General features: G+C 43.8%; 1 protein-coding gene across 4 annotated transcripts in view; it reads left to right on the forward strand.

Annotated features, from left to right (window-relative positions):
- Positions 1 to 16653, forward strand: part of CNTN4 (contactin 4) — a 271038-nt gene that overhangs the window by 80836 nt on the left and 173549 nt on the right. For 2 of the 4 annotated variants that reach the window (XM_039558958.1, XM_039558957.1), the window contains exon 3: positions 15276 to 15423. The exons of the other annotated variants lie outside the window; for them this stretch is intronic. In XM_039558958.1, coding sequence (XP_039414892.1) covers positions 15276 to 15423 — 148 coding nt within the window. The remainder of the gene's footprint in view (positions 1 to 15275; positions 15424 to 16653) is intronic. 4 annotated transcript variants of the gene reach the window in all.

Here is a 16653-nt window from a genome sequence, read left to right on the forward strand (position 1 = left end):
CTTGTCTTCGTCTTTGACCTGAGCAGAGGAGAAGGGAACCTGCCTGGTAGGAATATTTGAGTCTGGCTTTTTACATTTTTATTTCATCTGGGGATAGCAGCTTTTTAGAGTGCTGATCCCTCCTGAAAATTAATCATTTTTTAAATGTCATTGGAGCAACAGTGTGGGGAATAAACCTTGGGGTGTGATTAACTCAGTATGAGGGGCTCAGCACCACTCCTTATCTGAAAGTTTGAATCAAAACTCTGGCCAGAACATGAATGGATTTGAAGGCAAGAAGCACTGCCAGCGTTTCTGTTGATATTTACCCCTTGTACAATAAAAAATGGAAGGTAGGAGGAGGTTTTGTCTTGGATCTTTATTTGTATAGAATCACAGAATCCCAGAATGGTTTCAGTTGGAAGAATCAGAGAATCCCAGAATGGGTTGGGTAGGAAGGGGCCTTAAAGCCCATCCAGTGCCACTCCCTGCCATAGGCAGGGACACCTTCCACTGTCCCAGGCTGCTCCAAGCCCCGTCCAGCCTGGCCTTGGACACTTCCAGGGATGGAACCTTGAAAGTTCACCTAGTCCAGCCTCCAATATTAGTATCATTGTCTAATTATTAACTCATTTTAATGAAGTAATGGAAATTGGAAACTGGAGGGTGGTACCTTAGAGATCCTAATTACACCTGAGTTTCTGTTGAGGAATGTGTGTTGCTCTGTGTGTGGAAGGGCAATCACAAGGATTCTGTCTCCTGGCAAAAATATCACAGTTGAGGAATGGAATCCTGAAGAAAACATAAATTCTGGAGGCTGTTCGTTTCTCAGTGATAACCTGTAAACACGTATGAAAACTGTGTCTATGTATATATTTCCAAAATTGGCCTTCCCCCCCCCCCCATCTTTTCTCATTATAAAAAGCTGTAAAAAGCTGATGGAAAAGCTGGATGACAGCAAAGAACCAATTCTCAATATCACTTTATGTTGCTGTAACACCCAGACGCCGAAGGAGCTGTATAAACACCTCGGAAAGCACAATCTGTCTTGAACAGCTTACAAGTAAAAGGAGATTTTTTTTTTCAAAGATGTAAAAGGTAAATTGGTGTTCTGCTCTTGCTGAAGATCACTGAGCACCTCGATTGTTCACAATCCCACCCAAAGCCCCTCTCAGGTCACATGAAACAGCTGGGATGTGCAGTAGAAGATCTGACAGCTCCTTTTTCCCAACCGTTTTCTTTAGAAGTCACTAATCTGCCTTCTTAAAGATTATATGTGATACTGAAAACATATTAGTGGGTGGGTCACAGACCAGAGGACTTGTAAAAAAGAAGGGAAAGGGGAAAAGGCTGCGGCCGGCTGGTTTCCATCTCCTCCCTGGCTGAATGAAGAAAGATGTTTTTCTCCCCACTGCTCCCCTGTCTCCCTCCTTTCCATTTTCTGCATTATGTTTCCTCCTCCAGACTGTGGCAGTGGAGCTGAATGCTGATGAGACCATCGGCAGCCTGTCCCCAGACAGAACTTTTTAAGGTCATTTCTCCTGGTTCTCAATTGCCTGACCTGCTCATTTCTCTTCCCCAACCATGGGAAGCTGCCCAATTACAAACTGTTATTTTTACGATACTTGCTTGTCCTTCCCAGCCTTAACACTCACAGTTCTCTGTAGTCCAGCTAGAGCCAAAGTTGGTAAGAGAAAGGTTTTAAATTGCCAGTTTCAAACGAACAGTCAGGAGCTGGAGGAGGTTTTGTGTGGTGAAAGCGAGTGAGGAGCTGCTCCCTGTGCTGGTGAGCACAGCTGGCACGGAGGAGTCCTTGGGATGACAGTGACCTTTGGAAGAAAAGGTTGCACGTACCTGCATGTAGCTGTCAGCCTGGGCAGGGTTGTGTTGGGTTTGTAATGCTGGAGCTGTGTGTACAGGGAATATTTTTAAGGATCAGCCTCTTGTTTTCTTGTTCTTCATTGCAGAAAAAGTCTGGTGTTTGCTACTCTATCTGTTCATTTTATTCCAAATTCTACAGCCCTGCTGTACACAGTCACTTGCTGAAGATCATCAATTATTTATTGTCAGGCTGGTCGCAGGGTTTGTGCAGTGGTCACTTGGAAGGAGAGGTGGAGGCAGGGATGGCAGCTCTGAGCATTGAAACATGAGCTCTGTTATCCTCTGGCGTGGGAGGTCCACACTCCGTGAAACAGCATCATAAACTGCCGAAATAAATTCCCTTAGATCAAATTCACTTCCTTGTTCCAGCAAGGACAAGCTCAGCATCAATAAAAGGAAATTGCTCTGAGAGACAATCTGCAAGTTATCCGTGTGGATGTGTGAGTGTTCTGAGGGATGAGATTGGACGTCAGGATGAAATTGCTCCCTGTGAGAGTGGTGAGGGGCTGGGATGGAATTCCCAGAGCAGCTGGGGCTGCCCCTGGATCCCTGGCAGTGTCCAAGGCCAGGTTGGATGGGGCTTGGAGCAGCCTGGGACAGTGGGAGGTGTCCCTGCCCATGGCAGGGGTGGCACTGGGTGGGCTTTAAGGTCCCTTCCATCCCAAACTATATTGTCATTCTGTGAGCTTTCCCTCTGCTGGTTCAGCGATGCCGCTTCAGCCCCGTTACCCATTTGCTCATCTCCTAATTAGCCCTCACTGCAGCTCCTGCAGGATTTCACAGCCCTTCCAATGTGCAGCTGAGCTCCAAATGCCCCCCAGACCACTGTGGAGGCAGAAGGGATGAAATTCCTCTGAGGCCTGGCTGGCCTGGTCCCAGCAGAGCTGCAGGACCGGTGGAACTGGCCCCAGCTCTGGTTTTCGAAGCTTTCAGCAAACAGGAACGTGAATGAATCAGACTTTAAGTATTTACAATTCTCAAAAGCCTGAGAAGCTTTTTAAAGGTCAATCTAATTAAGACAGAGTTTGTTTGTACCAATATAAAGTAGATACTATTATTGGAAATTCATTCCAAGGCAATATATGGCATTTTACTTACAGTTTAATTTTTAGTTTTGTATTCTTAATTTGGGAAGAGCAGAAATGATCTTTTGGTTCCACAATGTCTTACTTAAAATGACATTTTAATCTATAATGATTTTTTTTGCTACAATTAAAAAGAGATTCTTTCTTCCTGATGCAAAATAATTAATCAAAGTTTTTGCATAAGGATTCTTTTGTATTGGAAATAAAATTGCCCAGACTCGTAGCAGCCACATTATTTAGTGGGTCTGATTTTGATTGCCATCTTATGGGAACAAAAGCCTTTTTTCTGTAATTTAAGGGTGCATTTAAATTCAGTTTGAAAGACTGATTTCATGATGTGTTGCCCTTAAAGGCTATAAAAATTGAGATCTATTTGTGTCTCCATAAGAATATCAAAGTGAGAAGTAAATCAGTTTTTCTTTGAGTTTCTTGTCATATTTGAATAGTTTTGCCCTTGTGCCTCCTTCAGACAATCCTGCTGTCCCAGACTTTGTCAAGGTGAGGGGAACTTAGACCTTACAGTCCTTAGTAGGCTAAACGTCATAATTTTTAGAAGATATTAAATTGAGGGAAGGGGCCAGGGAGGAGATAATCAGTACTATTCCATGGACTGCTTCCTTTTTAGTGGTTGTCTTGTAATCCAAAAGCTCAGTGCCTAGAGTTCAAAACATGAGTGGATTTTGTGCTCTGGTTTAGTGGGCAAGGGGGAAATTGCGTCAAAGTGTGGACTTGATGATCTTGGAGGTCTTGTTCTTAGTGATTCCATGAGTCCATGTCCAAATCATTCCTGTTGAGGAATGAACCAGAAGCACAGGGAAAAGTTTCTGGCCCTTGCAAGCAGAGACATTCCTCCTTGAACCAAAACTTCACTGTTGTCAGCAGGACTTAATCTTGACTCATTTTGTTCTTTCTAGTGGTCTTTAACTCTGTTTTCCTCGTGTGAAACTAGGGAAATTTTATGTTGTTATCTGAATTTTGTAAAACTATAAAATGAGATGACATACTGTAAAACAAAGATTTCTTTCTGGTAATGGAGTTTTTTAGCCATATTTAATACTTTGGGCTCTCCCCAGATGTGAATCCAGCTTTTAGCTCTGTTGAAGAGAAGTGTTGTCCTCCACAGCAAGGACTTTCCTCTTCCAGTATGATGCCAGTCTTCTCTGCCAGCCTGTCTGTGGGTCGTGCAGCATCAATCCCAAAACATCTGAATGTCTGTGCGGTAATAACCTCTCATCTCTTAGAGAGCGTGTTTAAGTGTAATGAGAATATGACCCATAAAAAGGAAGTTATAAAAGTTCCCACATCCGTAGTGGAGAAGAAAACTCACAAACATCAGGTAGAAAGTAAATTTGAAGCTTAGAATAAAACAGAAACAAAGGGCTGCATCCTTTCCCCTGTTTCTTGCTGGTAGTTGACTCCAGAAACTTTGAAGGCTGATGTACCACTGAACTAACTGGTTTGTCACTCCGTTGGACCAGAGCAATATAAAGAGTTCTTTTTTCTAGGAGAGCGTATTTTTCTTAATAGTAGGAAAGAAGTGAAGATGTTCTGGCTTCAATATGCATGGTAAAATGTAATATTTAACATCATTATAAAAAATAATTACTAAATCAAAGCCAGGCATAATTACCACAGGTGTGAGTGGAAATGCACAGCATCATGTTGCCTCAGACAGAAGGAATTCAAGTATTTACAGTTAAAAAAACCCCCAACCTTCTCCAGTTGAGTGTAATTTTTCCAGGCTGGCTGTTTCCAGTGTGGGGAAATGCCTCACTCTGCTGTTCTACACAGGAGGAGCTGCTGCCTCCTCATAAATCATAAAAAATCATGGAATGGCCTAGGTTGGAAGGGACATCAAAGATCCTCCAGTTCCAGCCCTCAGCCGCCCATTTGTGTTTCATGCTCTACACTAAGAATCTTTGATGCATGGACTATATAATTTTACTGCTATTTGCAAGCCCATATTCAGTGATTCCATTCCATAGTTTTAAAAACAACAACAGCAATAATAAAGAGATCTTTAAGAAGACTGGGAGGGGATGTCAGATATTCTCCCGTCGGTGTTTCATCCGTGTGAGCTGCAGGCAGAGCTGAAGTGACTAAAATCGCCCGAGAAGCAGCAGAACTCTCAAATTCCAGATCTGCTCCATCCCACGGCATTACACGGAGCAGATAAAGATCCCCCTGATAGCTGCGTTATCTGATAGGCCCCAAATGGAGCTGCTCTCTCCTTATCGGAGCATCAGGACACCAATACCCTGTTGTGCAGAACACAAAGGACACTAATGGGATGCTGAGTGTCTGCTCCAGGCCTGCCTGCTGTGGGTCCTGCTGTGTTTGCAGAGGTGCTCTTGGTCTGGGGTGAGGGTTTTGCTCAAAATTCCACTCCAGGACCAGCTACGATCCTGTGCACCTCCAAGAAGTGGGAATTAAACCCACAGCTTTTTGCTGAATGAACGCCCAGCATAAGGAGTCCCACATAAATCTGCTCCTGTGAATGGTGCATAATCAGATACACGAAATAGGTCATAAATAATCATAGGGAAACTCAACACGTAGTGCCTTTGTTAGTTTCTGTAGCTTCTGAAAGAAAATAAATGCAGTATGCATTGTAGTACACGAGTAAAATGGCTGTTGAAAGGCTCTTTGTAGCTGGTAACTTGTTTGTTGCTAATTTACTTTGTTTCCACACAGCCAGATGTGAGGGAGGTTTGTGCTAGGAAATCCAATTTCTGTGGGTCCTAGAGGACTCTTAGGGAGGGATGGGAGTGGGAATAGCCCAAATGCTGGCATTTGCAGCAGCATTTTTTGTCCACCAGCTGCTACCAAGCTTTCTCTTATTTCAGGGGGACTCTGGCCATGGCTCATGGTCATCTCTCCATAGAGAGATCTGAGATCTCTCTTCCTGACATCCCATATGACATCCCATATTCCCTGTCTCCTGCAGCAGGGGGAAGTCTGGAGAGCAGAGAAGTTCTCTCCCCAATGGCTCTGGGGAGGAGGAAGAGGCTTGAGAAGGCTCCAGGGAGACCTTAGTCTAGTTCCAGTGTCTAAAGGGGCTCCAGGAGAGCTGGAGAGGGGCTTTGGAACAAGGAATGAAGGGCCAGGACTCAGGGAATGGCTTTCCATTGCCAGAAGGCAGGGATAGATGGGATATTGGGAAGGAATTGTTCCCTGCAAGGGTGCTGAGGGGCTGGGATGGAATTCCCAGAGCAGCTGTGGCTGCCCCTGGATCCCTGGCAGTGCCCAAGGCCAGGCTGGACATTGGGGCTTGGAGCAGCCTGGGATGGTGGAAGGCGTCCCTTCCGTGGCAGGGGTGGCACTGGATGGGCTTTAAGGTCCCTTCCAACAGTCTGTGATTCTGATTCAGATAAACCATTCCTGTCTGAAGCATTTCCAGATAATGAAGTTAATTACCCAAACAAATTTCACAAGAATATGACTTGAAAACCCTTAATGCTTAAAAGAAGCATCAGAAGATCTGTAATAATTTCTGTCAGTGTCCTGATCTTCTGATCAAGCGCACAGAAAGGAAGGAACTGTTTTCCTGTAGCAGGGCCCTGGTTTCCAAAACACTCTGAAGCAGGGACGATGACAGGAATTGCTTTTGAGTTGTTCTGGTAATAATGACTGGAGATCAAATTATAATAAGGTCAATCTCTCAACCATTTCACTTTAAAAAAAATCAAAACCAAATCCACTTTTCTCTTCGGACATACGTTTCAGCTCTGTGGCATGGCATTTATGTGGAAAATGATACAAGGTAAGACATGGAGTGCTGTTTAGAGGAAACATTGGAGATTATAAATAGATTAAAGATTCATCTGACAGAGGAAATTTTCAGTGCGCATTTCAAATTGGATGTGGCTTTTTGCCAGTCTGCCTAATGCTCTGTGAGCAATAGCGGGGTCAACTGACGGACAGCTCTACCTGGATTTTTAGAGTTTATACCGGAGATGTTACTGGAGGCTTCTCAGACTTGGAGCAAAGAAAAAAACTGGAAGTTAGCAGCAACTTTTAACAGATTTCATGCACGCCAAAGTTTCTGGGTTTAGGAGGAAAAGTTACAGCAGTGCAGCTGTACCTCTGCCAGACCCTGCAGCTGGAGAAGATGTGCCCCTTGTCATGTCCTTACTGTAAAAGAGATAAGTGTTATTAAAGCTGGGGATTGGAGGGAGTTTTGAGCAGCCTAGCCTCATGGAAGGTGTGTGTGAAGTCAATGGGCCTTATGGGAATCCTCCTCTCTTCTTCAGTCCTCTGCACAATTCTGCTTTCTTACGGAAAAGACAAAAACCACATTTAAATGGTTTGGGGAATGTCAGCTGTGTTTTAAAATTTACATTTGTGTTTGTTTTCTGCATTCCCCATTTTGACTTTGTTTTCACCTTCTTACTGAAAACGAATATTATTGCCCTGGTTTGCTGGGCTGATTTATTTAGCTAATACAAAAGACAATTGTTTTAGAGCAGGATTTTTATTAAACTTAAATAATAATTCATTTCAAAATGATCAGAACTTTGTCACAACAGTTGCAGAAAGTACAAAATTCTATTTCCAGAAGTTTCTGATGGCATTTTAAACTGCAGTTGTAATGGTGTGATTGGTGGCAATACCTTTAAGCTACTGAACTTGTTTTAGGGCACTGGTATTTACATACATTGTATATGTTATTTAGGATGTGTTTTTTCATGCTGAGAGCCTTGCTCGTTTTTACTGCTGGCTTTTAAGACTTTGGGATAAATTAAAATAACTGGATGACAGCAGAAATGTTCAGAGGTGCTTCAGCAGAGTGGAGGGCGCTGTCAAGAGGTTTCTGGGCTGCTCAGGAGCTTCTTGGGAGCTCACTGGGCTTTGGAAAAAGTGTTTTTGCTGTTGAAATGTTTGTTTTGAACACCCAGACTGTGTGTCTGTCCTAGGAAAGCTCAGCTTGACGGGAGGGTTCTTTGGGACTGGTGGGTTAAGAAATCCTGCACAGTCCGAGGCACAGGGTGTTTGTACAGGCTGATCTAATTGAAGGCTTATCAGAGGCTCTTAAAGCAGTCAGCAGGGCCTTTCCAGTGATCTTTTCTGCACCTTCCATCCCAGTGAGTGGGGCTAAGCACACTTGCAAAGCTTCTAACCAGGGCCATGTGAGAAGCGCGAGCGCGGCCGCCCTCGGCGTGCGCTGGGAGCGCCGGGTGCCGTGATTATCCGCAGGAAAAACAGGGAATAAACAAAACTGTCAGCGACAAGGAACAGCCCTTGCTACAATCCTGCATCCAAATTCACCTTGGATTGGAGCGCTTGAGGCTCAGGTCGCTGGAGCTCAGTGAAGGAGGGGTTTCTGTGGTGTCTCTGCGTTAGGAAGCGCGGCCGTTCCCCTCCTGCCGTTCCTCTCCATCAGAGCTTTCAATTAAACTGCGCTTTGAGCCTTTCCAGGAGGCACAAACAAGGTCCCAGATTCTTCAGGAATTAATGTAAACAGGGCTGATTTTCAAACTGCATCGTGGCAAATTAACTCTCACCCAGCAGCTCTCTGGAGCGGCTCTCCAGTGTGAGCAGGGCTGTCCCTTACTGGCCAAACACGATGTTGGGATTTAATTGAACAGCTTGATTGGACTTCACTGAAGTGCCCCAGGGTGCTGAATATTTCCAGGTGCTGAACGTTATTGACTCCTCTAAGTGTCAACAAACAAATTCCATTTGAAATGTACCTTTTAGTAACAAATCAAATGATTTGCTATCAAAAGAGTCGCTCTAATAGATAACTTAAGTTCTCTGAATGAACTGCTCACAATAAGTCTCGATGGTTTGGTTTTTTTTAACCCAGGAGAGTGTCTGTGTGCATCCACTTTTTCTTCTGCTCGTTCCCACTTCCAGACTCTAACATTTGGTGTTTTCATGCCTGTTTTGCTGTTAAAATCATAAAACAATGTTGCTGGAGGGAATGTGGATGTCATCTGCTCCATCTTCCTGTTCCAAGCAGGACAGGTTGCTCAGACACTTTTCCGTTTTGAGCATCTTCAAGGACTCCACAAACTCTATGGACAGCCCACTGCAGGATTTCACCATCCACTGTAGAAAATAAAAAACGAAAAGTAAAAATATTAGTCAGTCCAGTAGCAGTGATTAGCCAGCTTTTGAGAGGATTCAGAGATTGGGATTTTTCAGCCTGGAGGAGAGAAGCTTCAGAGTCAATTAATGCAGCTTTCCCAGTACTTTAAGGGAGGTGACAAGAAACATGGAGAGAGACTATTTACAAGGTGACAGGACAAGGGGAAATTGCAGGGATGGATGGGATATTGGGAAGAAATTCTTCCTGTGAAGGTGGTGAGGGGCTGGGATGGAATTCCCAGAGCAGCTGTGGCTGCCCCTGGATCCCTGGCAGTGCCCAAGGCCAGGCTGGACATTGGGGCTTGGAGCAACCTGGGACAGTGGAAGGTGTCCCTGCCCATGGCAGGGGTGGCACTGGCTGGGCTTCAAAGATCCCAGCTCATTCCACAGTATTCACAATAATGTTCTCATGGTCTCATCTTCAGGATAAGTGGAGTAAATTAACATCAGAATTACCACATGGAGCAATTGCCTCTGGTAGATCCTTAGAGTTGTCTTCCAAAAGCTTCATTTTGGGGTGCTTTGGATCACTTTGTTTTGCAGCAGGACAACCTGCTGCCATACCTTTTAGCTGCTGTTTGCATTGAAGGAAATTTGTGGGTGTAAATATTTCTGTGTCATGTGGCCAACCACGGGAAGCTCCAAAACTCTGAATTATCTGCTTAAATAACTTCCTATCAGGAGATATTGGAGCTCAAGTAAGATATAATTAGATAGTGGTAATGAAAAACTGTTAGATTATCATGTGTGATACGGAATGAACAATTTTCAAAGTAACTTAGGCTTTTAGGAAGCTCAACTTCAATTTAAGACCTAATTATTTCCACAGTTATGAAAATTTTGCCCTTACACATTTTCCTGAAAACCAAAGCAATAAGTTTCTTTCTTCTTGGCACCATTTTTTTTTTAATATGTTTTATTCTTAAAAAGATTAAATGGTCTAGCTGCATTAATTAAGGTTTTCTGAGGTTTTTATTTGGGTTATGCAACAGCCAGGAATTCCACAGCCCCTCTGAGTATGAGCATCTCCTCAGCTGGTGTTTCAGGATGAAATGTTCTAAATAAAAAGCCACATTAGACTAAAAACTTCTGAAAGCTCGTGGATATTGCTCTAACTGTAAATTACTCCTCTATTTGGGATTTTTTGCGCTGTGTCCTTATCCTGCAGAAGACTTTTAGGCCCTTTTGAAAACGTCAGCTTAGGGGGTGCTTGGTAAATTGAGAAAGAAATCGTTTTCTGAATCATCTTTTTTTTTTCCCCTGGAAGAGATAAAATAACAAAATTGGATTCCTTTACTGATCCTTGTCTTCAGGTGGATCTTGTTCTGTGCATGGATCAATAAAAATGTCTTTAACAATGAGAGGATAAAGCTACAAGGGGCAGAAAAATGAGTCCATTCATCAAGGGCAACATGAAAGGAGGGCTGTTGTAAAGATGTTACAAATATTAATGTGTTGTGTTGCACTCCCAGGGCACTCAAGTCCCATTAATGATAAATATTTCCAGTTTTAAATATCTCCAATTTTAGTAGCTGCAAAAGCTATTTTTATATCATAAAATTAATGTATGCTCAGAATTTTTCTCCATGTCCTTGTCTCCCAAGAAGTATTTTTATATCCTGCTCCATCCATCCTTTCCGAGTACAGAACAGTTTAATTTGCAACCTGAAGTGTTAAGTTTTAATTTTTTCCCTTTGCTCGGTCTCCTACTTAGTCATACATAAATCAGAGGAAAATGAAAGAACTGGTAAAAATGGCTGTATCTTTCTCGAGCTGTAATTTGGCCTCATGAATTATTAATTACAAGACCAGGATAGCAACAGCTTTTTCAGACGTTGGTTTAAATGTACAAGGCTCACCTTATCAGCCAAGATCTAAGCAGTGGCAGTAATGCAATTCTTACCATTTAGCACTTTGTGGTACGTTGAGAAGGAATTGGATATTAGACCATTTAAACTCTCTGAAATACAACACAAAGCAAGGAAGTGGGTTGGGGTTTTTTTCTCTTTTTTCTTTTTTTCTTTTTTTTTTTTTTTTTTTTTTGCCTCTGCAATAATTTCAAAGCAATGAATACACGTGGATTTCTCAAGGGCTTGGTGATGTTGAAGCTGCATCACTGTGAGAGAGACCAGCAGCTCAAAGAGCTTGAAAGGGAAAGGTTTTAGCTGCTCGTGGTAGAAGAGCAGAAGGAATCTGTGGTGGCTTGAAATTGAGCTCGAATGGATGCAAGGTAGCATTTGCCAAATACCAAGGAAGCTGCTATTGTAAGTAACATTTTATTTGCTAAATAACAGAGCTCTCCAGGTGGATACTTCAGCACCACTTAAACCAGGTGTTAATTTATTTGAAGCTGTATTAGAAGACCCTCAGCTTGTCCCCTAATTTAACTGGCCAAAAAAAGGGTATTTTTGTCTCGGCTTAAATGATTTCATGTTTGATGTAGTCCTAAAGGTTCTTTTCACAACTTTGCCCTTCTCTGATTTAATCTGCCTTTGGCGGTTGCAGAGTCGAGGGCAGCAGCTGATTTAATTGGATCCCATCTTGCAAAATTTAAGGGTGTGTAATGGAAAGTTGAAATATTTCAGGACTTTGCTAATTCTGAAATTTCATTGGAACGTTTTTAGTAGTTCAGCAACGCTGTTCTGCCTCTGTAAAGATAAGTTATTAAAATAAGGAATGTCTCTTGCAATATATCATCATCTATTTTTAAAACTATTTTTGAACTTACAAACAAATGAGAAGAGGGTGTGAAGGAAGTGATTAGATCTCATTTTGTATGGAAGTTTTTAGGAACCATTACACCGCAAAATTTATGGAAAGCAATATTTCAGGGCGAAATCCTAACGACATTCTAATGTGAGCTTTACCTGAGATTGTTTCCCAGAACCGAGATAATCTCTCCGCTGTCACGGGGCTCTGATTTACAGAAGTCATTTTGCTCCCATCTGTTGATGCGCCAGACAAGGCAGGGTTAGGAACGAGCAGTTCAGCAACTCTGCTTGCAGGAACGTAATTAGTCTAAAAAAAGTCAGATGAAGTGTGGCAATTCCTACCCTGGTTCTTTTTTTAGTGCCAAAGGCAAGGAATTTGGTTGGTGATGCTGCAAAATAAAGTTGGAAACCTTCCCTTAACTTTCTTACTCCTTTTTGTTGTCGTTTAACCTTAATATGCATGCAAATCACCAATTTCCAGTGGGAAATGGTTAATTATCTTATCTCTGTGTGTTTGTATGAAGCCATAAATGCACTCATGCGACAGATTTAACAACTTGGGCTGGGGAAGCGCTTGTGAGGCCAGGGCTGGTATGGGGAGCTGTCACAGCTTTCCTATCCCTAGTCCCTATTATTTGGGATAGTTAGTGAATTTTTAGAGTGATTTTTGAAAAAAGAACTTGTGGGAAGCTCTGGACTGGGGGCAGTGGTGGGAATTGTGGTGTCACCTCAGTGCCAGGTGTAAAACATGAGGGAGCAGAGCAGGAGGAGAGGCCACCCAGTCTGTTTCATCTGGAATGGGAAATAGGCTTTTCTTCATTACTAACTGCATAATCACACTCTGCTGATACTTAACATTTGAAAATAATCATGGCTCTTCCTTCATCTCTGCCTGCTGGACAGAGGGAGTGCATTAATTCCCCAGCCCTCCCCAGGAGCCATGCTCGCACTCAGCACATCACCCAAGCAAATGCCACAAAGGCCATTAAAAATTGTATTTCCGATGAAATTAAGCTCTTTTCCTTACTCCTGTTTTGGCTATGCTGTGCTAAATGGGGTTGAGAGCACAGGGAGATGGAGAGGGGCAGCTGAGGGGCTGCTCCTCCATGGGTTTGGAGCAGTGAGGCTTGGCAAGAGCTGGCCCTGGCAGCATCTGGGACAGCCACCGTAGCCTGGGCATCACCAGAGCTGGAGTCTCAAAAACCTGGAAAAGCCCCTTGAGGGCAAGGAGGATAGGGAGGAGGTTAAAGATACATTTCTTTATTGGGAAGCTGTAAAAAACTGACAAAAACTGTGGCAAAACTGCCCCAAAATGTGCCAAAATGCAATGGAAAACTGCTGCAAGGGGATCAGAGGGAACACCTTGTGCCAACGCTCCGTGTGTCGCTGAGCCTTCAGCAGAGCGAGACCTGCCAATAAATAACACTAAACTTTATGGCCTCTTAAAAGGATGAAAACAAATTTGGGTGGCTTTTTCTCATCAGTGCCTTTAGGGGTGCAATTTTCTCTCCTTGAAGAGCTGTGAATTTGAGGGATGTCACACACTCCTCGCATGTCGTGGGAGCTGCCTGGCTGTGGAGGAGAGGAGAGGGGACTGGTGAGGGCTGGGCTTGGAGGTGCTGCTGTTCCAAGGCTTTTCTGGGATGGGCTGGACAGGTTCAGCAAGGGGAAACAGCATCAGGTTGTGCCAGGTGAGGTTCAGGTTGGATGTTAGGAAAAATTTCATCACGGAAAGAGTGGTCAAACATTGGAATGGGCTGCCCAGGGAAGTGGTGGCATCACTTTCCCTGGAAAATGAGTGGGTGTGGCGCTTCCCAATGTGGTTAGTGGGCATGGGGGGTTCAAAGGATGCACTTCATGGTCTTGGAGGTCTTTTCCAACCTTATTGGGTTGGATTCTTCACATGGAGCTCAGCAGTGATGGAGCAAAGCCTCGTTGGATCAGCACAGGTTGGGTAAAAGGTGGTGGCTTTTCATGGTGTGTCTGAGCTTTACCACGGCCAGCGTTTGGCTGAGTAATGGTTTTGAAGCTTTCCTGTAAAATCTGACATCTGAGGGGCTTTATAATTGAATCTGGGAGCTGGGGGTATGGAAGGGAAGCAAGGAGGGAGGAGTGGGTGCTTGGGGGGTCACCAAGTGCACCTCCAAGTGAAAACATTACAAATAAATGTGCTTAGATGGATGTTAAATCCCACCAGTCAAACATTCTGGGCAAGTCTTGCTGTAGTCTCAGGTTTACACAGTCTTATTCTGCATTTGGAGCAAGAAGTTCATATTTTAAGCGGCACAAAACATGACAAAACACTTATTGCTGGGAGTGGAAGTGCAACAGGAAATATATGGCCATTATCCAGCTGCAAGTTTCTCCATTTAAATGCAAACAAAACAGGAAAATGAAATGCAATTTTTAGTTTAATCAAGTTTCATGAGTCTTCTGGGAAGCCCAGAAGGATCTGAAAGGAGCCGCTGGGACCTGTTGGCTTTAAATATGAATTTTGAAGGCTGCTCAGTAATAGGGGGGTTATGCTGGGCTTGGTTTAAAAATTAAGCTTTGTGAGCGACAGCTGAGCCTAACTGGGGGCAAAGCCAGTCAAATTAACTTTCATTTCAAAGGGGGATTAAGCCATTATTTTGCTAAAAATGTGTCTGATGCAACAGCTCTGTTCTACAAACAGCAAGTTAAAACAACAAATTTAGCCACTGTAATTGCACTTGTTCTCTTTATTTTAGTACAGGAGGGATGATAAAAAATACACACCCGGCTCCACCAGGCAGTACTGGAGACATCCCCCACAGGAGACCTTGCAAAAAGTTAAACTCCACGAAAATGCCTCTAGTTATTCTGTCCTTTAAAAATAATTAAGGGTGGCAGGGATTAATGATTATTTAAGTATTTAATATCAACCCATCAACACCTGGCAGAGCTGTTGCAGCTAAAGGAAAATCCAAAATGTGTTTTAATAATAAAAAAATCAGTGTAAGAACTGAGGGGTACCAAAGGCTGAGTGAACTGGAATTTTTTTTTTTCCCAGTCACTGGGGCATTTCTGCATCGATGTCCTCAGCGTTACGTTTCTCTGGAGACCAATTACAGAGGTTCACAAGGTTGTTTTTATTTTCCTTGCTCTTGATGTCTTTTTAATGAGGCCTCCTAGTAAACAGCAAGCATTATGCTTTCCTGTTGTATTCCTGTCTGCCGCCTTGAAACATTTATTACTAATACATGTGGGAAATGATGTATAAATTAAATATTAGGAAAATGTAGTTTCAAAAAACAGAAGTACTTGGCTGGGGAGGATATCTTGTAATTGTCGTTGGAGGGACTGGGAGAGGAAGTCATGCCAATATTTTGCTAATGGAAGCGGAGTGAAAGGGAACTGTTAAAGCATCCTTGTGGTTTTGTGTAATAAATAGAGCTAATAGGTGCATGGAGTTCTCAGTGCTCGTCTCTGGGCTTGTGGGTTGGTGTGAGAGAATCTGAAGGATGGAAAAAAACAAAAAGAAGATTGTTCTCCTGCTCTGCTCCAGCCCTGCCAGATCCTGGTGGCCACAGCATCCCCTCAGATTCCTGCCAGCACCAGCTCCCTCCCTGCACCTCCTTCTGCTGCTTCACCTCTTCAGCCTCTGGATTGTCCAGATTCAAGTGATGCTCACAAAATATTCTCTAATCACCAAGGTGAGCTAATCAAGCTTAATAACGAAATAATTGTGAGTGACAGAGCCCAGTGTGGAGTCTCCACCACGCTGAAGGCTCTGTTGGGACACTGCCTGCTGCAATGTTGCTGCCTCAGAAACACCCAAGTCAAGTACAAATTCCATAATTACTTAAAGATGTTTTATCTCTGAATTTTAGCTGTTTGCTGCTGCTTAGTTCCTACATTGGCAAATGCTGCTTGCTTTAAATCCTGACTTGCTGGGAGACAACGCTGTTTGCACCGGGGTTTGGAAAACCTGTCCTGCTCTTTGATGCTCTGGTGCTAGATTGGCAGCAAGGTTTGTGGTGAGCAAATGCAAATCTGAGTTTGATTTGGGGTTTTTTTTGTGTTTGATTGGATTTTTTTGAAGGGGTGGGGTGTATTGATTTTTTTGGCAGAACTCCTGGCATTTTCTCTTCTCCAGGTGGGCTGCTGTGGGTGATGTCTGATGATACCAAGGGGCTTCATCTCACCTGTTCTCCTTTCATTGTCCTCCTGGCACATCTTCCACACCTCTGGTAGCTTTTGTGGGGGGAAAAGATGAGTACAGTGGTAAAGCTCACCTGTATCTGTGTGTGTGTGGATATGTGCATCAGTCCAAAATTTGTTCTAGTAACTGGTGCATTTCTGGCACGTTTGTGTTTGGGCCATGTTTCTCACAATTTCTCTTTGTGTGCCTCTGTTGGGGTGGAAATCTTGGAGAGATTGGCCTCTCCTTGCTCTGGTGGCTCAGGGCAGTGTTGGAAGGGGAGCATGGGGAGGCAGTTGTTCAAGGAGAGTCACTCTGATCCTATGTTTGGAGCCCTCTGGCTCTGGAAGTTGGTTGTGGGTACTCCAAGGACAGGGGTGCAGAAAGTGCTTACCCAGCGTGTTTCTGAAGGCCTCTTAAGCAGATCTCCGCTGCATTTCTTGAATTTGCATCTGTGATTGCAACCCCTTGTGCGTGCTGCAAGTGCAGCTCCTTCCTCCTGTTCCACCCTTGGAGCGTCTGCTGAATCCTCACGTGGGTGTGACCTGGCACTCGCTCCCCGAGCCCTGGCACATCCCTTGGAGGCACACAGGGAGCTCAGCTGTGAGTTTCCCGTCTCCCAGCTACATCATCCCTCCAAAAAGCCCTTCCAGAGGTGTTGGAGGAGAGGCTCACTTGTCCTTTCCTGCGGCACTGAAAGGTGTTTACTTCCCGGGGATGTCAGGCTGGTGGCACTTCTTCT

This window comes from Corvus cornix, chromosome 12, assembly GCF_000738735.6.
Source record: "Corvus cornix cornix isolate S_Up_H32 chromosome 12, ASM73873v5, whole genome shotgun sequence".
NCBI classification, from domain to species: Eukaryota; Metazoa; Chordata; class Aves; order Passeriformes; family Corvidae; genus Corvus; species Corvus cornix.